Genomic DNA, 22981 nt, shown 5'->3' with positions numbered 1-22981 from the left:
CTGTATTTTGTCCCTCTTAAGGATTCAACGTCTACCTCCGTCAGGGGGCAGAGGAAAGCTCTTGAATGAAGAACAGGAACTTGCTATTGTCAACATGGTGATTGCTGACAATGAAATAAAACTGAAGGACATTCAGTCCAGAATTGTAGAGGACAACCTTGAGATTGGCCCCTACCACACTGACCGCCTTCTCCTGTTTTTATAAGACCTGCACGAAACGCTGGTGCCAGAGGTAAAAAGAGGACAGTTCAATTCAATTCAATTCACGTTTATTTGTATAGCGCTTTTTACAATGGGCTTCATCTCAAAGCAGCTTTACAGAACATAAACATAGAACAGAAGTTAAACATAAGGAGAAAAAAGAATTAATATAGTAAAAAATTAAGATATAGTTCACAGTGTGTATGTATGTATGTATGTATGTATGTATGTATGTATGTATGTATGTATTTATTTATCCCCAATGAGCAAGTCTGAGGTGACTCAGGCAGCAGTGGCAAGGAAAAACTCCCTTAAATTGGTAAGGAAGAAACCTTGAGTGGAACCGGACTCAAAAGAGAAAACATCCTCATATGGGTGTAACTGGAGGTGAGATTGCAAATATACAGTCAAACAAGTGTTGAATTAGTGTAAAGATCACATGGAGTTCAGATCTCCTCTTGGTATCAGAGTCCAACTTGAGCTGGTAGATCTGTAGATGTCTCAGGATTTTCATAGAGTCAGCTTCATCTCAGTGGAGGTCCAAAATCTTCATTGCATGGAAGACAATCGGAGCTGGTACAATGTCTGGATGCCTCGGGATGGGTAGAAAGAGAGAAGCAGTGTAGAGGGATTAACATATTTGCTGTTCATAAAAAAGGTGCAAGTCTAAAGTATTGGTGCATAATTTTATGGAATATGTGTGCGTGTACGCCTGACTAAAGAGGTGAGCTTTTAAACTGCTTTTGAACTGGGAAAGTGTGTCTGAGCCCCGAACACTATCAGGAAGACTATTCCAAAGTTTGGGAGCTAAATAAGAAAATGCTCTATCACCTTTAGTAGACTTAGATATTCTGGGAACTACCAGAAGTCCTGAGTTTTGTGATCTCAGAGAGCATGAAGGATTGTAACGTGTTAGAAGACTAGTTAGATACATGGGCGCTAAACCATTAAGAGCCTTGTATGCTGTTTTTGTAGTATGAGCGATATGATTTTCAAAAGACAGGTTGCTGTCTAGTATAACACCCAGGTCTTTCACTGTTGAGCTACTGTACTAGTAACAGTACATCCCTCTAAGTGAAAGTTAAATTGTGAAAGTTTCTGTGTACTGGTTTTTGGGCCTATAAGTAGTATTTCTGTCTTATCAGAGTTTAACAACAGAAAATTACAACTCATCCAGTCTTTTATCTCTCTAAGGCATTGAGTTAATTTGGACACTTTGGCTATTTCATCTGGTTTTGATGAGATATATAACTGTGTATCGTCAGCATAGCAGTGGAAACTAATCCCATGTCTTCTAATGATGTTCCCTAATGGAAGCATGTATATCGAGAAAAGCAGAGGTCCTAGAACTGATCCTTGAGGGACCCCATGATTAACTGGTAATAAACTGGAGGATTCACCATTTAATTCTACAAAATGGTATCGATCAGACAGGTAGGACCTAAACCAACTTAAAGCCTGACCATGAATACCTGTGTAATTTTGTAAGCCATCTAGGAGAATGTTGTGATCTGTAGTATCGAATGCAGCACTAAGGTCAAGTAGAACTAATAGTGACATACAGTCTTGGTCCAAAGCTAAGAACAAGTCATTTGTAACTTTAACAAGTGCTGTTTCTGTGCTATGATGGGGCCTGAAACCTGACTGAAACTATTTAAGGATATTATTCTCCTGTAAGAAGGAGCTCAGTTGAACAAAAACAACCTTTTCTAGTATTTTAGACATAAACGGAAGATGTGGAATAGGTCTGTAATTTGATAGTACATTTGGATCTAAATTAGGTTTTTAATGAATGGCCTAATGACTGCCAACTTGAAAGATTTAGGGACGTAACCTAAAGATAGCGAGGAGTTAATAATACTAAGAAGAGGCTCACCAGCTTATGTAACACTTCTTTCAGTAATTTAGTTGGAATGGGGTCTAGTGAGCAAGTTGTTGATGTAGTAACAAGTTTATCTAACTCTTCCTGTCCTGTACTTGTAAAACACTTTAGTTGTGTGTCTAGAGCCTTAAGTGAGACTGGGTCACTAGTTGCTCTCATATGTTGAGCGTCACCTATTTTATTCCTGATACTTTCGATTTTATCAGTGAAAAATCTCATAAAGTCCTCACTACTGAACTGTGATGGAATAGTGTGTTCAGATTTCTGTTTGTTAAACTAGCCACTGTGCTAAATAAAAACCTGGGGTTGTTCTGGTTATTTTCCATGAGTTTGCTCAGGTGCTCAGCCCTAGCAGCTTTTAGAGCCTGTCTATAAAACCTCTAATTTAGTTTTTCTCCACTTTCGCTCGAGGTTACGAGTTTCTCTCTTGAGGGTATGAGTATGACTATTATACCACGGTGCAAGCGTTTTATCTCTAACCTTCTTTAATCATATTGGGGCAACAGTGTCTAATGTGCTAGTGAATATTGCGCCTATGCTGTTAGTCATTACATCTAGGTCGTTTGTGTTTAAGGGTACAGTTAGAAGTCCAGACAGATCAGACAGGTTATTTGTGAATCTGTCTTTGGTGGTCGGAATTATAGTTCTACCGAGTCGGTAACGTGGTGAGACACAGTCTGTTCTATAGGTAGTGTGTACATTATGAGATAATGGTCTGTGATGTCATCACTTTGAGGTATGATATCTATATCAGTGACATCTATTCTATGTGATATTATTAAATCTAGTGTGTGATTACAACGATGAGTTGCTTTAATGATGTTTTGTTTAAGCCCAAGTGAGTTTAGTAAGTCCATAAATGTAAGTCCTAAAGCATCGTTTGTATCGTCAACGTGAATGTTAAAGTCTCTTACAATAAGTGCTTTATCAAAGTTAACCAATAAGTCTGAAAGAAAATCTGTAAATTCTCTAAGAAATCAGTGTAGGGCCCTGGGGGTCTGTACACACTATTACATTTACATTATTACATTTACAGCATTTAGCAGACACTCTTATCCAGAGTGACTTACATTGTCTTATTTCAGAGTACACGGTCGCTAGAGCAAGAGACATCAGGGATCTCTTCGTGTACATGTGCGATAGTGTAACCTTAAGGACAAGCACTTCAAATGAATTACAGTAAGGTAATCACTAAAGATAATGGCAACACCACCTCCACGACCAGTCTGACGAGGCTCATGCTTATAAATATATCCTGATGGTGTAGACTCATTTAAACCGATGTAGTCATTTGGTTTAATCCAAGTTTCGGTAAGGCAGAGTGCAGTAAGGCTATTTTCTGAGATGATTTCATTTACAATAAGTGCTTTGGGTGTAAGAGATCTAATGTTCAGAAGCCCAAACTTTAGGAACTGTTTTTGTTTGTTTCTATGGCATTTTTCTGGTCTAATTACAGTAAGATTATTTCGAGAACTTCTCACGTATTTACTTTTTGATCTCACTGCTCGGGGAACAGACACAGTTTCTATAGGGTAAACTATGTGTGCATTTGTGTCAATGTGTTGAGGTGAAGGATGACTATTGAAATTTAAATTTAAGGAGTAGTTTACCAGTCAGAAGGTGTGCAGCGCCCTGGAGATGTCATGGACTCAGCAGGTGCAAACAAAATGCATGCATTTACTAAACCCAACAAAACAGGCTTCAAAAGAAACTACACTGCAAAATAAGAGTTTAGAGTTTAGGAAACTTGTTAAATGTATTGAAAATGCATTGTAAAAAACTGTAATATGAGAATAATAAAAAAAATCCTACTGTTTATAGGTCCAGAAATCCAGCCATCAAAAATAAGTTATTCCTGACATTATAGAGCTGAAACCATCTTTATGTAAAATTGCTATTATTTGTCTTTCTTCAGGCAAAATGGCTTATGCAAACCACTCTGTCTTGCACTTCTTTTTTCCCTCAGAACACAGGGGGATATAGAGAGACAAACAGTCTATATGGAGTTGGTCTGTGGCAGTGTGAATAATATGTGAAAATTAACAGAGAATTCATATAAATAATAAGAGAGACAAATAGATAACAATAAATCTACAAATAAACACAATGAGTGCCAGAAATAATTAAACAGAGATTCACAAAAGGAGATCCATAAATATCTAAAATGAGAAGTACAAAGAAATAAAATGAGCTCCACAAAACTGTAATGAAATTAAATTAAAAATTACAATTATTTGCAATTACCACTGGAATATATCTCGCTCCTCAACACCATGCTACTATGTCTAGCAAATGTTTCTGAGAGACATTCAAATATATTTTTACTGTTAAGGTATTTAATATATTCCAGAAGTATGTATATATATATCAGTCCTAGATAAAGTACTAGATGCACACAAATTAGCTTTAACCAAAGAAACTCAGAGAAAACTTACATTTTTAAAAGACTTGGTAGATTATACACTCATGCAGATGGAATGTAGAAAATAACAGAAAGCTGTCATACAGGTCCTGAATGTCCTATGACATTTATAAGTAGTAGCACATGGTAAAGAACTGTGGGAACTAGGACAGCCTGACAACCTGGGGGGAAATCAAACATGTGGTGCAGTAAATATAAGTGCTTGGAGTGATCTGTCATGCAACCTCTCATACGCCTTTGTGTGCTATAATAGTAAGGAACAACACATTTTTGTTAGTAAAGAAGCCTGCCTGATTAAAACATTATAGACTGTGTGTGCTTAGTCTTAAATTGAAAAATCTGATACATATGGAATCTTAATGACAACAGTTAAAACACCAGATCTTAAATATCTGTGACATTCATTGCACTTAATGAATGATGCATTGACATTAAGAAACATCAATAAACATTAGACATTTAAGTTATATTTACTTAAGTGGTAATCATATGCTGTTTTTACATAGAAACTAAAATTGGTAATCAAATGTTTATTTACATCTCTCAAAAAATGCCATGGCTGGAAGCTCAGTCTTACTGCAAAGCACATTATACTGATCTGGCCAGTGCTAGAAATGCAACAGAAAACTCAATTATACTGTACCAAGTCTGAACCCTGGCTTGGTTTGGATTGGTTTGTACAGAGACGGCTGGAGGTGGTCAGATGGTATCACACTCTCTAACATCGGTTGGATGTCTGGAAAACCTGATAATGCTTTGGGGAATGAAAACTGTGCTTATATAAATAATGGTCAGGCTGTTGATGCACAGTGCTCAGACATAATGCCTTTCTTCTGTTACTCAAGTGAGTTAAAGTTTCATTCAGTCTCATATTTAATTATTATTTGAACATTGAAACTAATATTTAAACATTTCAATGTGTTTGTGCTTGTATGTGTCTTTACATTTCTATATCCAGTAATCCAAAGAAAAATCATTAAAGTGAAGGTTCAGTCAAGTCAGGATGTGAATGATCCTGCACTAAAGGAGGCCATGTTGGAGAAGATGAGTCTCATCCTTCTAAAGAAACCACTTATAACATACTTTTTCTCCTTTTCATTGCTGCATACAGAACCTGAATCTTAATCAACCTCTGACACTGACATACTGTATTGTAGTCAGACTGTTGGGTTCAGTTTCTGTAGCATATTTATAGCATATACACAGGAGATTATTGTCACTTTTCTGCATAATAATAATAATAATTTATTTATTCTCTTCTTTAGATAAAGCAGAAACTAATCGATCAGGGGATGCAAGAGACCATCATAGTGAAATGGAAAACACAACTAGATGGAAATGTATTTTACAAAACGAAAGAAAATAACAGTAAATGATAGAAAGAACTCAGAGCAAAGTCTGAAATTGTTTAGTTTTGCAGTGTTATAGATTTTCTTAAATTGTTGGTTCAGTGTCATGAGTTGGTTCATTGGTTTAATTGGTTTCATTGGTTCATGAGCATAGAGTGTTGGTGCACTAGGGTGTTTGGATGCTTTCACCTTGCCACTCTTGCAAGTCACTCAGGTTTGCTGACTGTAGAGTGGTTGGAGCTTTATGTCCAAGGAAGTTGTGTCACCTTGTGGCTCTCCCTTTTAGTTATGCTGTCATAGGTAGACTTGGCAGAGTCCCTGTCTGCACTTTACACATTATGTACTTTGTCTTTAAACATCCTATCATCACATGATTACAAGCATACCTCCTGTAAATTCTGCAGATCCGACTATAATACCTTCCTTGAACTGCCATCCGTTGGTCATCTTTGTGCTGTGGTCTTCAACAGTGAACATTTGAAGATTTAGGCAGGAATGAATTAGTGTAATGTCTGCAATTAAAACTCATAAATTACTCGGACCTATTAGTTCCTCAGGAACTCGTGGTTGCACAGTTCCACTTGACTATGAACTGATGTAGAAAGGACATTATTTACATTTACATTGTTTTTGTCTAGTGTCACCTAAATGAGGATGGGTTTCCTTCTAAGCCTGGTACCTCTCAAGGTTGATTTTAGGGAGATTTTCCTTGCTACTGTCACCTCGGTCTTGCTCATTATGGACAGATGTAAAGATTTAGAGATAAATAGTAATTAAATTTTAAACTTTAAAATGTTTATTCTGTTTTTATGCTTCTTCTATGAGCAATAGTGGCACAAGTGGTTAAGTCTCTGGTTGTTGATTGGATGATCGGGATTCAAGCCCCAGAACTGCCAAGATGCGGCTGTTGGGCCCTTAAGCAAGGCGCTTAATACTCTTTGCTCCAAAGTTAAGATATGTGAAGATAGAATTTCACTGTGCTGTAATATGTATCTGGCAAAAAACATAAAGACATGTAATAGTCTTTTGGGTCAGAAGGAATACATGGTAACGTCTAAGCAACTAAATGCCTCTTTTTCTTTGGCTTATGTTAATGTTCATTAACATTAGTCTGCCATCAGGTGAAACACTGAACAACCTTGGTGTGCAAAGCACTGCCACGAAGCACTGCCACTAGAAGAAAGCCACTACTTTCCAAAAAGAACATTGCTGCCCATGAAGGTTTGCTAAAGATCATATGGACAAGCCAGAGGACTATTGGAAAGATAATATGTGGAGGAATGAGACCAAAATAAAAGTTTTTCCTTTAAAATGAGAATCATTATTTTTGGAGAAAGGAAAATACTAAATTCCAGCATAAGAATCTTATACTTTCTGTGAAAAATTTGTGGTGGTAGTATCATGCTTTGGGCTTGTATTTCTGCATCTTTGCCAGGCAAGCTTGCCATCATTAATGAAACAATGAATTATGCCAGTGAACTGAGTAAATGAAAATGGTAAGACATCTGTCCATGAACTGAAGCTGAAGAAAAAATGTGGTCATATAACAAGACAATGATCACAAGCACCCAAGTCTGTCTACCAAAGAATGAGTAAAGAGGACTAAAGGTATATTCTAAATGTTTTTAGAATACTGCACTGCGACCCAGTCCACGGTATCCAGGGGATCATTCACTGCTTCAGTATGTCACAGTACATGGTTCCCCCAATGAACTGTAGCTATTCAGTGTTTGCAGCACTCATGCAGCCCCAGACCATGACACTCCCACCACCATGCTTGGTTGTAGGCAAGACACACTTGTCTTTGTACTCCTCACCTGGTTGCCACCACACAGCTTGGTTTCAGGGTCTTGGCAATCTTTTTATAGCCTATGTCATCTTTATTCATTTAATTCTTTTTTCAGATCCCCAGAGAGTTCTTTGCCATGAGGTGCCATGTTAAACTTCCAATGACCAGTATGAGAGAGTAAGAGCACGATAACACCAAATTTTTCACACCTGCTCCCCATTCACACCTGAGACCTTGTAAAAACTGTGTCACATGGATCCAAGAAATGGCTAATTGGGACCAATTTGGATATTTTTCACTTAGGGGTGTACTAATTCTTTGGCCAGTGGTTTAGATAATTAAAGGTGGGGTGCATGTTGTTTGAGAAATGCTTCAGAAAAGTCAGAGTCAGGCCTTCAGAGTCAGGCCGACAAACAAAATAAACGTGTAGCCAATGAGCAGAAAGGGGTGTGTCTTGTCAATATGCGGGTGGAGAGAGTGTTCAGTGCGTATGTCTGACATTAGCAGAAAGGGGCGTGTCTTGTCAATATGCGGCAGAGAGAGAGTGTTCAGTGTGCAAGTCTGACATTAACCGAAAATGATTGAAACACTGACATGGCGGATAAAAATGAAAAGCAAAAAAAATCTTACGAAATGGCAAGAAGCAAGACCCGTGTTAATATAGGATCAGCTTTCCATCGCCGGAGAGAACTGAATGTCTTAAACGTGAAACGGAGCTAAACCTTTCACGGTACAACAGAGTACTACAAGAACACATTTGTATTACCATAGTATTACTCATTGAGTTCATTTATTGTTAAAAATATTCCCTCATCCATCTGCCATAATAGTTCTGCCATAATAGTTGCCTTGGTTGTGTATGTATGTGTTGGGCGGAGCTATCAAAACAGGGCTGACACCCATTTGGGTTAGGGGCGTGTTTGTTTTGGTGATTTCAAATGTCAACATTGGCTTTCAAACATTTTGCACCCTACCTTTAATGGCTGTGTGTTGAGTTACTGTATTTTGAGGGGACAGCAAATTTACACTGTTATACAAGCTGTACACTTACTACTTTGTAGCAAAGTGTCAATTCTTCAGTGTTGTCACATGAGAAATCCAAAAAAAAATATTCATAATTATTTTTCATAATTAAATAATTGTGAGATACTGTACGTACATACTTACATACATACAGTATATAGATCATTTCTTGAAAGCGAAATTTCCTCTGATATTTAGAGTATGCGGTTCATGTTTGCATCATTAATGACAATGAGAAGCATTAATGGTCTACAAGCTGTTATACAAGCTGTACTCTCACTACTTTACATTGTAGCAAAGTGTCATTTATTCAGGGTTGTCACATGACAAGATATAATAAAATATTTACAAAAATGTAAGGGGTTTGTACTCACTTCTGTGAGATACTGAACATATATACTAACATACATACATGTAGATTGTTTCTCCCAGAATGAAAGCATTTATGACTCTCACCCACATTTTATTACCCGATCCACGGATTATCCGCTGCATCCACGGATATAACAGCAATCCGTCTATATATATAGGGTTCCAAGTCAATGAAAAGTGGAGGTGAGGAAGGCTCTGAGGCAGATCAAGAGTGGAAAGGCTGTTGGGCCAGATGAAATACCTATGGAGTGTGGAAGCGTCTAGAAAAGACAGCAGTGGAGTTTCTATTTAGATGGTTTTATCAGTATTGTAAAGAGTGAGAAGATGCCTGAGGAATGGTGGAGAAGTGTTATAGTGATGTGCAGAACAAGGGTGATGTGCAGAGTTGTAGCAACTACAGGGGCATAAAGTTGATGTGCTACACAATGAAGCTATGGGAAAGAAATGGAAACTAGTCAAAGAAAGGAAGTGGATATTTGTGAGCAGCAGTATGGCTTTATGCCCAGAAAGTGCACTCCCGATGCAATTTCCTCCGAGAAAGTTCATGGAGAATTACAGAGATGGTCAGAAGGAACTTTGTGGATTTAGACAAAGCATATGACAGGGTGCTGAGAGAGGAGCTATGGAGAAGTAATAGCAAGAATTCAATAAACAGAGCAAAGGATCAAACACAATGAAATCATAGCAATGGTACAAAATACTTGATGTAAGCTGGCTAACTATACTTCATTTTAGTGGTTTGTCTGATCATGGCCTACTGTATATAACCCGTCACCCGGGTGTGATCAATATTTAGGTAAGGGTGCCCTCTGGAGGGTTGAAGGTGGGAAGTGCAGGTCAAGTCAATCCAAGAAGCTTTTATTGTCATTTCAACCATATATAACTTGCAGTACAATGAAATGAGACAATGAAATGAGACAATGTTTCTCCGGGACCATGGTGCACATAAAACAAGGCAGAGCTAAGGACTTAGTAAATAGTCATAGAAACATAAAGTGCATCTGTGCAACCTGGTGCAAACAGAGAGAGACAAGACAGGACAAAAGACAATGCAAACAAAAATGCAAGACAACACACAAAAGACAATACACAAAAGAAAATAAACAAAACAGCACTGACCAGTGTAAATACTGTATGTTCAATCAATTTTGCATGTGCAGAAATACTTGAATGAACAGATTAGTACAGGGCTCTCAAGTCCCCCCCCCCCCCCCCCCCCGAATAAAAAAAAAGAAAATAAATAAAAATTATGACAAAACATTCCAAAACTTAATATTTGAATTAAACAAAACAAAATTACACAATGTAGTGCTGGTGGCTAGTAGCCTCATTTTTATGAGATTTAATTTATGATAAATTCATTATTTTATAAATGTCATAATACCGGGGGCGCCCTGGCACCATCTCAGGGCCCCCAGTTTGAGAACCACTGGCCTAGACTACTTCATTGAACAGGCTGTAAAACTGTTGGCTAAGTTACAGGCACTCATGAAAATCTGATACTGATGATCTGGGAAAAATTCTCGAACAGCAAAATATCATGTGTTTGTGTCAAAAAAGTTGTGAATTTGTTGTAACATTAAAACAGGAGAGCATGACTTACTCCGTTCTCAAAGTGATGCTCGCAGCTACAGTGGTTTTTGTGGGTGAACGAGGATGATGCTGAACAATTCCAGGATATGCTTTTTTTTTCATTGGATGTTGCGTTAAATCTTACCCATTTACAATCGTGCTATTTTCTGATCAGGCTCAGTGCATGACACTTGAGAGCCCTGTTAATATCATAGCAGCAGTTACATGAGGTATTGTAAAGTAATTGTGCAAAACAGCATTGACTGAAATGTGAGACAGTATGTGCAAAGAGCAAAAACAAAGCGCAAAACAGTGCAGTGATGGTGCTGTAGACATGGATTTAAATTGGAATAGTGTGTATTTGGTGTGGGTTCGTTGCAGTCCATACAGTTGATTGTGCATGTGTGTGTGTGTGTGTGTGTGTGTGTGTGTGTGTGTGCTCGGTACAGTTCGGTTCAGTTATTGAGGAGTCTAATGGCTTGTGGAAGGAAATTGTTACACAGTCTGGTCATGAGGGCCTTCGGTACCTTTTTCCAGAGAGTGTGTGGGGTCATCCACAATGTTGTGTAAATGTCGATGCTGCAGGGATTTGCAATTCAGGAGGGTGCAGTTCCCAAACCAGACAGTGATGCAGCTTCTCAGAATGCTCTCAATGGTCCCCTTGGTAGAAAATAGTCAGGATGGGGGGAGGGAGATGGGCTTTTCTCAGCCTTCATAGTTAGTAGAGATGCTGCTGGGTTGTCTTGGTGATGGAGCTGTTGTTGAGTGACCAGGTGAAGTTCTCCGCAAGATGAACACCAAGAAATTTGGTGTTCTTTGACGATCTCTACAGAGGTTCCAGAGATGTTCATAGGAGACGGTCGCACTGTGCTTCCTGAGCCAACAATCATTTCTTTAGTTTTTATCAACATTCAGAGAAAAAGTTGGTTGGCTCTACACCAGACAGTTAGATGTTTGCACCTCCTCTCAGTATGCTGACTCGTCGTTCTTGCTGATGAGACCCACCATGGTTGTGTCATCAGCAAACGTGATGATATGGTTCAATCTGTGCATTGTTGTACAGTCATGAGTGAGCAAGGTGAACAGCAATGGTCTAGGCTAGGTCTCTAGTCTTCAGTAGTGCACACACTTAGGAGTCATCCACGTCTTCTGGTTGGAGCGTGTTGTGGTGTGGTCTTGAAGATGGTCACATTATCAATGCACTTGGCGATGTAGCTGGTCACTGATGCCGTGTACTCCTCCAAGTTGGTGAAGTCGCCGTTGGTTGCAGCCTCCTTGAAGATGTCCCAGTCAGTTGCACTCAAAGAAGTCTTAGTTCCTGCTAGCCAGGGTTTCACCTGCTTCAGTACCAGTTTTGAGTGTCTGATGAGTGATGCTGGATTTAGCATAACAGAAATGTGGTCTGAGTAGCCGAGATGGGGGCGGGACCCTGTATGAGACGTGCCGGGAATGTTTGTGTAAACAAGATCCAGCGTGTTTCCCCTTTTTGTAAAGTCAACAGGATGGGAATTTAGGGAGCACTGACTTGAGATTTGCATGACTGAAATCTCCTTGTGATGATAAACAGTCCATCGGGGTTGAACATTCTGCAGATTGCTAATAGCCCCATAGAGTTCACATAGAGACTCTTTAGAATTAGTGCTGGGGGAATGTACACTCCAAGAATGAAAACTGTGGTGAATTCTCGTGGCAAGTAAAACGGCTGCATCTAACAGTCACAACTCCACTAGCGACAAGCAGTAACTAGAAACAAGCACAGAGTTCTTGTGTTAATGTAAACACCACACCACCACCGCAAGCTTCAAAAAAGGAGGCTACACAATAGCAATCAGAAAATACCACTATCTGGGTAAGATTCAACACAACAACCAACAATGAAAAAAAAAATCATATTCATTAGAGAAGGTATTTTCGATGGTCGGTTTGAACAAAACTTCAAAATGAAAACAGCTTGCCTCTGGATGGGACATTGTCCTCAATCATGACCCTAAAAATGGCTGGGCTTGAGCCGAACTGTTTTAAATGGGAGCCAACAATTACAAATGATAAAGGAGTCCAAAAAGGCAACAAACACTTACAATAAACAACAACAGTCATAGGGTGCTTTCACACCTATAGTTTGGTTCATTTGGTCCGGACAAAAGCAAAAAATGATAAATTGTAGCTTTTTAGCAGTTTTTGGTTCCTTTTCACACCACACTGATCGTTATGTTCTGCACCAGTTGAAACAAACCAAAATGCAGTCATATGATAACATCCACATCACTCATTGGCCACATGTCCTTGAGCGTATTTCCTAAACTGCTTCTCGATTGGTCAGAATAAATGTGCGGGAAATTTCAACGAAACTCCGGAAAGTAACAAAATGAGGAACAGGAAAATACAGCATACAGTACACCATGGAGAGAAGACTGCGCACTGCAATTATGTTTTGTGGTTGTAATCTGCTACATCGCTTGTATACAGCATTCTATGCAAAGTCTTAATTTCAAAATGAAGCCTGGATGCAGCTTGAAAAGATCATTTTAATGCACTGCAAACGGCGAAGACGCATCCACAAGACACTTTCAGGAGGCGGCGAGCATACTTTTGCGAAATGTGACATGCTTATCTTCCGCAAATATTGCCAACGACCCACTACGGCAGTGGTTTAGTCCAAAATGCGCAATACTTTTTGCAGTTAGGTCTATTCGATCTCGGACCGTGTTCTCACCACAATGGAACCGTACCAGAGTTCGTTTGAAAGCGTACCGAGACCACCTCTTCAAGGAGGTCTCGGTACGCTTGTTTGGTCGCTTTTGGTGCGCACCAGAGTTCGATTGCTGCATTCTCACCTGCCCAAATGAACCGCACCAAATGTGCAATCGAACTCCTGGTACGATTCAACCGAACTAAACAAGGCAGGGTGTGAAAGCACCCTTAATCAATCTCTCTCTCTCTCTCTCTATCTCTCTCTATCTCTCTCTCTCTCTCTCTCTCTCTCTCTCACTCAGTCACACAGTGGGGGGGGGGGGGGGGGGGCAGATGTCACGCTTGCCTGTCTTCAACACTTGAGAGCCCTGTTTATTTTATAGTGTGAATTACTTTTTTTTGGGAAACTCAGGGTACTGTAAAATACCTAAGTATGTTTGACATTTAAACTCAAAAACTGCAACTACTACTAAGATATTTCTTCATTTGTTTCTTTATATATTATATGCAGTACAGTATGTAACCACTGAATGTTGAGGATTCCTGTGACTGGGGGAGTGCTTACCCTTGAAAAGCAACACAGAGAGAATGAGAAGAAGCTTCTTCCGCAGGCCATTCGGAGTCTAAACCATGAAACACTCAGTATCTAGTACTGGACCCTCTCCCTCCATCTTCATGCACACCTTTTTTGCATTGACACTTCAACTCTGGCAGAGGTAGGAGGTAAGTCACACACGTGCAAGTCACAAGTAAGTCTCAAGTCTTAACCTTCAAGTCTCAAAGCAAGTCCGAAGTCAATTTTTTGTGAGAGTCAAGGTCAAGTCACTGCTTTATGTCAAAGAAGTTAAAAGTTAAACCTACAGTATATATGGAAAAGTTAAATCTACAGTATATATGGACTATGAGAGTTTTATTTGCAAAAACAAAAATATTATATGCATTTATTTTTAAAAGGTGTCCACATACAGGTGAGTTGTAATACAATAAAATCTAAAAATTAAAAAAAAATCAAAACTACAAAGTCTAAGATGTAAATGTAACTGAAATAAGGCCAACATAAAAGCATGAAAAGTTTCAATATGCCTCAAACATGGCAGAAGAACATGGAAAAGTATATATATAAAAAAGTACAATGGTTCTTTGCAAACAAATGGCATTTTTTGAACAGGCATTCCCTGACATGACATGACATGAACACATCCTTAAATTAGATCCTTCCTTTTTTACAACAGAATAACAACAACAATCAATCATCAATCAAAAAACGTAAATTATTGATTCACACAAACCTTGAAGTGAATTAACTATTGGGGGGGGGGAGAGAGAGAGAGAGAGAGAGAGAGAGAGAGAGAGAGAGAGAGAGAGAGAGAGAGAGAGAGTGTAATTTAATTAAAGGGATAGTTCACCACAAAATGAAAATTCTGTCTCCTTTTTCTCACCCTCATGATGTAACAAACCTGTATAAATTTCTTTGTTTTGATGAACACACATGTAGATATTTTGAGGACTGTTTGTAACCAAACCATTCATGAGCCCTATTCACTTCCATAGTGGGAAAAAAGAATACAATGGAAATGAATCAGGCTCATGAATGGTTTAGTTACAAACTTCCTCCGTGTTCATATAAACAAAGAAATTTATAGAGGTTTGTAACATCATGAGGGTGAGAAAATTATGAAAGAATTTTTTTTATTTTTGGGTGAACTATACCTTTAAATTGAATGTGTGTGTGCATGCGAGACAAGAATATGGCTGTGCTTGCAACTCTTAAGTTTTTTATTTTTGTATTTATATTTATGTTTTTTATATATCTGTGCATCCCCATAAAAAATCCATAAGCTTTTCACTCAAAGCCTAACACTGAAGACCAATTAGTGGTATTGCGAAAAAGCTGACATTTCCACATAAACAGTGACCAACCATTTAGACTACACTGCGCTTGCAAAAAAATTAATTTGATAGAACTTTGTCATTCGGTTGTGAGCGATGTGGTCGCATACTGCTGTTCTTCTCTTCTCAACTTGCACAAAATCCCGGTACCCGAATTTAATAATCTTTGGAGTAGCGCCTTCCATGTTTCGTCACGACTGTTAAGGTTTATTAGTTAGTGCGCGCTCTCACTCCGCTTGCATGCTGCGTCACGTGGTTAGATTTAACTCAAGCCCGAGTTAAGTCTCAAGTCATGAATGTCAAGTCAAAGTCAAGTCGAGTCTTTTTTTTAAATATTTGTCAACCAAGTCTCAAGTCTCAAATGTGTGACTTAAGTCCGACTCGAGTCAAGTCATATGACTCGAATCCCCCATCTCTGAACTCTGGACTGTCACTTTAACTCTGGACTTGCACAGCACAGTGCCACTTTATACACTATACAGTATACACTATTTACACACCATACTGCACATAGACACTGGACAATCTTTAAAAAACCATACACATTTATGTATATGTATATACATTGTTTTTCCACATATATTTTCATATTTTATATAGTTTTTATATAGTTTATACTTTTTTATTTATCTATCTACTTTCGGTTTTGGTTTATTTTTTTTTAAATCCTAAATTGCATTGCATTTTTTATGCTTATATACCGGCCAGATGCAAAAAAGCATTTCACTGCTTGTCGTACCCTGTATGTATGTGTATGTGACAAATAAAATTTTATTTGATTTGCCCCGCTAAACACTCCCACCCAGACTCTGATTTGATTTAATCAAGGTTTTATTCAAATTAGGTCACACAGAGTTGTTTGCATAGGTTGATTTGCTAGAAGGAAACAAATAAGCAGTTCAGTTTAACACCAAATGTAAAATGGCATCTATACTCTCCCTCTGTACCCAAATTGTTGATATTGTTTTGAATAGCTTGTCCTCTAGTTGTATCTGGTAATTCTTATTGATGTGTAGGGTATTCCTAACTGCTGTTTATTGCCTGTTTGTCATGACACTCAACATTATACTGCCGAGTATGCTCTTGGTCTTCCTGGATCTGCCTGTATGTCGTGTCTTTAAAGAAGTCCTTCTTTGTATAATTTTTTACAAGATTGCTGAAATTGTGAATGGAATCACCTTCCCACTCAATGCCTGATTATGCTAGTAATTGAACAGATGATGATAGCCATTGACTTAAAACGTTTTTCAATGACTTAAAAAATCAAAAAATGCATCTAATGTTAATATATGACCGTGGATACCAAGCCTTTTACACAAGGAAACTGCTTTTCTTATGCAAAACTATTTTGTCAGAATGTGACATGTGCCTGGTGTCACACCAACTAGCACTAACACTAACTAAAGTCTTAATTGAAGAACATTGCACAACAATAAAATAAGAAGGTTTCAGCATATTCCCGTGAGAACCCAGGAATTGCCCTGTATTAATTTTTTATCAAAACATGTCCCAAAGTACAGTATTCAAGTTGCAATTATTCAGCTAGCCAGGTTGCAAGACTAAGCAATCTAAGCAATTGCAAGACTGGAGGTGGGAGTCTGTGTGTTTAAGATAAGATAATGATTCTTTAAAGAAAACTATAATATTAAGACAAGGTGATTGAAATAAAAAGAGACATAAAAAGACTTAACATAAAATTATCCATTGATTATGAAAAACATGCAAAGCAGAACAGTAGAAATATAGTAGTAAAGGTTTTATATTATACAAAGATTAATATTATAGAAAAGTTCAAGATTAATATTAGACCTATTAAATATGTTTGTATTTAGATATTTGGTGGGGTCTACTTGGAGCACCCTCCAAGAAGCAGCAGGAAGGGAGGAACTGCGGTAGTTCTCCCTCACACATTAGGTTAAGCAGCCTGCCACTATAAGTGCTGTCCAGCTGGTCATCAGAGTCTCAAGCATGGTGTTAAAGTCATTTTCCATCATACATGATAGCTTGGCTGTCATCCTCCTTTCTTCTACCATGTACACTGGTTCCAGGGTGCATTCCAGGTGAAAGCTGATCTTCTTCATCATTTTATCCAGTCTCTTCCCGTCTTCATCATAGATGCTGCTGCCCCAGCAGACAACCCAAAAAATAGCAGATTCCACCACAGACTCAAATTTACACCCAGACTAAATGGTGAAGGAATGTTGTTGTGGTCTCAAAATAGTGTTCATCACTGATGGATTTTAGAATTGTTAAATGCAGTCCATTCTACTTACCCAGATAATTCATTATCATGCTCATTGTCACAGTGTACAGTCCACCAGGCACTAATTCAAGGGTAGAGCAAAGGTAACTATACAGGGCTCTACAAAAAGCAGCACCATATGTGATCACATGACAGAAAAGGCTTGTATTTTTGGTCTTTTTTGTATTTTTTCCCCCAGTTGTGCCCTGTCTGTCTTAGATTTACATCCAATCTGTTTTGCAAACTATCAAAATGGAGGAGGAGGAGGAGGTTTGCATTTAATCATCTTCTAAAGAAGATAAATAGTAACTCCGTTAGTCAGATACTGCAGAACATCTCTGAAAGACACTGAGAACTATAGAACCTACAACATTGAGAGTTTACCTCCTTCATATTTCAGGTATGTTTCTGTTCTTTACTAAAATACTGCATTAATAACGTAACATGTTAAAAAGCTTAACATGTGGAATAATGAATGTTTTTAGTATAATTGTATTCCTTAGAGCAGAGCTGTACAGAGATCTTGATACCAGCAGGCGATTATTAGAGTCTAGAATATAAGAATCAGATCCACATCTAACTATTAGAAAAACATGGACAGATTCCAGAACATCAGTAGTGATGAAAAAAATTTAATAAATATACAATACTATAAGTGTATACTGAATACTGTAAAAAAATGATTGTTAAAAACAAAAGCTTTACAGTGATGAGTGTGTGAGTCTCCATCATTTATCTAAATATTTTATGTGTATTTATACAGAATCTTAACATATTTATATTTGGATTATTAATTAAATGATCTTTGCTTATTGTATTTACATAAGCCTTTCAAGAACCGCAATGTTGTAGCACAGATGAAAAATAACCTAGAGCTGAGTTAATATTATTTCGAAAAATCATTAAACACCAAAAATGGCCATGTGAGCTCCATGAGAAACTCAATCATGCAAAGAAATCTAAATAATATCACAAGTATATAAAGTATTACATTATGATGACTCCACATCATTCCTAATAGGAAAAATAAGTATCTTGTCTCTGCATAGAGAACACCGTAATAAATTGGCAAACATAATATGTATTCATTATGTCTTATGATATTATGACAGTCACTACAATATAAAATTTTGCACCCCACATAAATTATACTTCATGGGTTTAAGCCAAAGTTAAAAATGTAAACACTGTCTTACTTCCATAGATGTTGCAGCCAATCCCCTTCTCAGCGGAGCAAACAACACTCTGAAGTCTTATTTTGTCCTTGACAATGGGAGTTGCAGTGATGTGATTTGATGTGATGTATTGTAATGTGATACTTGCAGTTATCTGTTTTGCTGAAGCCAATGGTTTTGATCACATTTCTTATCTCTTAGTGAGTTTCAACACATCAGTGATGGAACAGCGTCTGTTCATGCTCCTGTGTTTCACAGGTGAGCAAATAATACAGCAAAGAATACAGTCCACCTCTACCAAAAGTAATTATAATATTTATAGGAGACAAAGTACTAGTTACATATTCTGTATATCATGTATACATATGTAAAATACACAGAAATGCATTTAGCATTTAATGATTTGCACTTAAGGAAAGATGAGAGGAAATATCATACTGAAAAAAAATTAATGTTGATCTAGCATTGCTGTCATGAAGTGGACTCAGAAGAAGTAGAATCCATACGCTGATATTTATAAAGACACATCAGCATAGAATACAAAACAGGAGATAAGGGCAGAACAAGAAAAGAGGCGGAGTCCAAATAACCAGAAAAGCCATCAATTAGGCAAATCCAAAACACAGAATCCACAAGCACAAAACAGAGAAAGCAGACAGATCAAGACACAGAAAGAAAATGTGAACAAAGGAAAGGAAGTAAACTTAGGAATCTGTTCATGACTCCCTCTGGGGGAGGTGTGACTGGAGTTGTAACAATTGCATAAAACCTTAAAATCTATCATCCACAGGAGCCGTCCCTCTCGTCCTGTCTGTCCCTATTTACTTTCTGATCCAGCAGGGGAAAACATGGAGTGATGCTCAGGCTTACTGTCGAACTGAATACACTGATCTGGCTATCATCAAAACCAGTTATGAAATGAGTCAATTTCAGTATGAATTACAGGGACAAAAATTCAGTTCCAGTGCTTGGATTGGACTGTACGATGCCATTAACAGCTGGCGCTGGTCCATGGGAAATGAGCCACTGGGAAGTGCGAAACTGTGGAATTCAGGACAGCCTGACAACTGGGCGAGTAGTGAATCGTGTGTTGTGTTGTACGGTTCTGGATGGTCTGATATACCATGTAGTTCCGCATACCCCTTTGTGTGCTTCGATGGTAAGGAACAGCATTTTTTTTTGTCAGGAGAGAAGGATATCATAATAAAAACAGTGTCGAAAGTGTGGTGTTAGTGTTCTCATTAAATATAACTTTTTTAAGACATTTCCATTTGATGCAGAAAATTGTGTACTGGTGTTCATACTTTTGAAGATATCTTTTAACTTGTATACATTCTATGTGTAATTACATCTAGACGTTTTACTTTTCGAAGTAATCCTTTAAATATTTGAGTTGCATTACAGCCATGCACACCGACAGAGGGAGATGTAGACAGTAACAGCTGGAAATGATAGATTAGATGCTACGATGTTGGCCTCTTGATTGGTGGTTGTGAATTTAAATCTCATCAAGGTCGACTACGCTGTTACTGCTGGACCCAAGTCCTTAACCCCCAACAGCTCAGTTCCAATAAAAATGAGATAAAATGTATGTTGGTCTGCATAAGGGTTTTTGGTCAAATGCCTTATAAAACAGTCTAGTCCTATAAGACTTAAGGGAAATGCTACATATTTATGCAAATGAGTGAAAACTCTTCTGTGTAGATGAAGCTGCTAAACTGAATTTTTCCTGGATTTGGGGTTATAGAGGTCTTTGTGGGGAATAAAGAAAAGATCCTCTCTCTAGTTTCTGCGTAACACTTTTTTGCTAACCATTTTTTTTAAAGGTTTTTTTAATTTAAGACTCCCACACTTTAACACATTCCTCACTTTATTTGGTTTTAGGCCTTTCTGGTTTTCTTGAACCCACCATCACCTAATGCTTACTGGTGGATCAGTGTGTTAGGGCATTTGTAATAGTAATTCTGAGAACTAGGTTCAAGCTCATGTTTCTCACATGTTTTGTGTGATTGCATTAAACCGAATGTGTCCAACCTTATCTGGAAAGGGCTTCCATTAAATGAATGTGTGGCTTCTGCTTAATTAGAATGAAACCCTGTACCCAAACTGGCCTTTTTCGGAAAAGATTAGAGACCCCTGCATTAGAGGGTTGTTAAGTTGTTTATCCTGATTACAGTAACATAAGACAACCCTATTACAACTTATAATTAACAAGTGGTAATGTTTTTATTCTTTCAGGAATTAAAACTGGCAATCAGAGGTACATTTACATCTCTAATCGTCTGACATGGTCTGCAGCTCAGTCTTACTGCAGAACACATTATACTGATCTGGCCAGTGCTAGAAATGCAACAGAAAACTCAATTATAGCAGGACTGATCACTGGCTTGGTTTGGATCGGTCTGTCCAGAGACACCTGGAAGTGGATAGACAATACCAGCTTCTCTACCAGCAGCTGGATGTCTGGAAAACCTGATAATGCTCTGAAGAATGAAAACTGTGGTTATATAAATAATGGTCAGGCTGCTGATGCACAGTGCTCAGACATAATGCCTTTCTTCTGTTACTCATGTTAGTTAAAGTTTCATTGAGTCTCATATTTAAATAAATATTTGTACATTTAAACTAATAGTAAACATTTAAACTTGTTTGTGTTTGTATGTGTCTATACATTTCTATATCCAGCAAGCAAAAGACGAATCATAAGAGTGAAGGTACAGTCAAGTCAGGATGTGAATGATCCTGCACTAAAAGAGGCCATGTTGGAGCAGGTGAGTCTCATCCTCCTAAAGACTCCACTTATAACATACTTTTTCCTTCTTATTACTGCAGACAGAACCAGACACTGACACACTGTACTGTAATCACAATCTGACTGTTGGTTTCAGTTTCTGTTGCATTTTTACAGATTTCACATAGAGTCTCCACTATGTATCAGTGAGTAATAAAAATCCTGTTTTTCAGATCAAGCAGAAACTAAAGGATCATGGGATGGCAGAGAACATCACAGTGAAATGGAAAAAGCAACCAGATGGAAATGTGTTTTTCAAGGAGAAAAATAATTAAAGTTCAGGATAAAAAGGGTTCTAACCCTATTCTGTTTCTCAAATTAAAAATATCTATGTTAGTGTAAGTGATATGCTCATTATAGGTTGGTTGAAAACATACTGAGAAGTTAATCGTAGATGAAATTGTAGAATATTTAAATATATCTTACAGACCTTGGAAAGTTTATCCTGGTCATTCAATGATCAAGCATTGTACTAGCCATTGATTCACAATGTCTTCCTTTCTTCAGTTTGGTGTTTAATCATGATTAAAAATACTAAATGTAACGAATGTGCATGCACTTCCTCGCTCATGTTTTAGAAGGAACATTGGTTCCTTTTGTACAGAAGCAGAAATAAATTGTGAAACTTTCTACTCTTTCCTATGCCTAACAGTGTGCTATTTTCAAGAAAGTTCCACAACATCATTTAACTATCTACAATGTGCTTTGTGCCAAATCTAGTCAATCACCTGAGCTGTCTTTGTGTGTTTATATGTTGATGTTTTAAGATAAAATGCTAAAGAAACATGCAATGAAATTCTATCATATCGACAATATTTTCTATCTTGTATTATACTCACTTCATATTAAACTTCGAAAATATGTAATCTTGTATTATGTAGACTTTCATTTAGGTTTTCTGTTGATTTTGAATTAGAGATCATAGACTATATTATGTGAGAATAATGAATCAATGAATAATGTGCAGGGCAGAGGTGGGGACAAGTCACACATGGTCAAGTCCCAGCAAGTCTAAAGTCTTAACCCTTTAAAGTCTTGAGTCAAGTCTCAAGTCACAGTTCAGATAAATCAAGCAAGTCAAGGCAAGTCAAGGGTTCACCCTAAGCAAGTCAAGTCACAGTACTAAAATAAATAGAGGTTAATTTTTTTTCTATTTATCTTTGCACAGAAAAGACTTGCATACATATATTATGTATCTTATTAATGTATCTTATTAATGTAGCACATATATGCATATGATTTCATATATAATAAACATATAGTTTATTATATATGAAATCATATGTATATATGTGCTAATTAATATCTGAAAATAAAATTAAATTGTGTTGTTTACACAAAACATTTAAAATCGAGTCTAAGATATATAATCCAATTTGTCAAATTAAATAAGGTTTGCCAAGACATTGGCACTAAGCTGTGAACGATGAATGAATAGATTTCATCTGCTTTTTGTGGTATAAGTACAGCCCAGTTTCATCACCTTTGATTTGCACTTCTTCATCTCCATGACCTGTCTGTTCCATATTGGCATGCTCTGCCTCCTGCTGAATTTTACACAAAAATGTAAAATTACAAATAA

General features: G+C 37.5%; 1 protein-coding gene across 1 annotated transcript; it reads left to right on the top strand.

Moving 5' to 3' along the window:
• The first annotated feature begins 17779 nt into the window (after window positions 1-17779).
• Window positions 17780-22036, top strand: LOC113640482 (putative C-type lectin domain family 20 member A). The gene is made up of 6 exons (XM_027142957.2): window positions 17780-17833; window positions 18810-18866; window positions 19399-19767; window positions 20847-21179; window positions 21294-21379; window positions 21573-22036. The coding sequence occupies exons 2-6, from the start codon at window positions 18830-18832 to the stop codon at window positions 21672-21674; spliced, it is 927 nt and encodes a 308-aa protein (XP_026998758.1). The 5' UTR covers window positions 17780-17833; window positions 18810-18829; the 3' UTR covers window positions 21675-22036.
• The last annotated feature ends 945 nt before the right edge of the window (window positions 22037-22981 follow it).

Source organism: Tachysurus fulvidraco, chromosome 9 (genome assembly GCF_022655615.1).
Source record: "Tachysurus fulvidraco isolate hzauxx_2018 chromosome 9, HZAU_PFXX_2.0, whole genome shotgun sequence".
Classification (NCBI taxonomy): Eukaryota; Metazoa; Chordata; class Actinopteri; order Siluriformes; family Bagridae; genus Tachysurus; species Tachysurus fulvidraco.
This window is presented reverse-complemented; position numbering and strand designations above follow the sequence as displayed.

Excerpts from the sequence above, each read along its gene's own strand:
- LOC113640482 (XM_027142957.2), top strand. The coding sequence starts at position 18,830 with ATGGAACAGCGTCTGTTCATGCTCCTGTGTTTCACAG. Across the intron at positions 18,867-19,398 it reads CATGCTCCTGTGTTTCACAG|GAGCCGTCCCTCTCGTCCTG; the intron begins GTGAGCAAATAA and ends TATCATCCACAG. Across the intron at positions 19,768-20,846 it reads CCCCTTTGTGTGCTTCGATG|GAATTAAAACTGGCAATCAG; the intron begins GTAAGGAACAGC and ends TTATTCTTTCAG.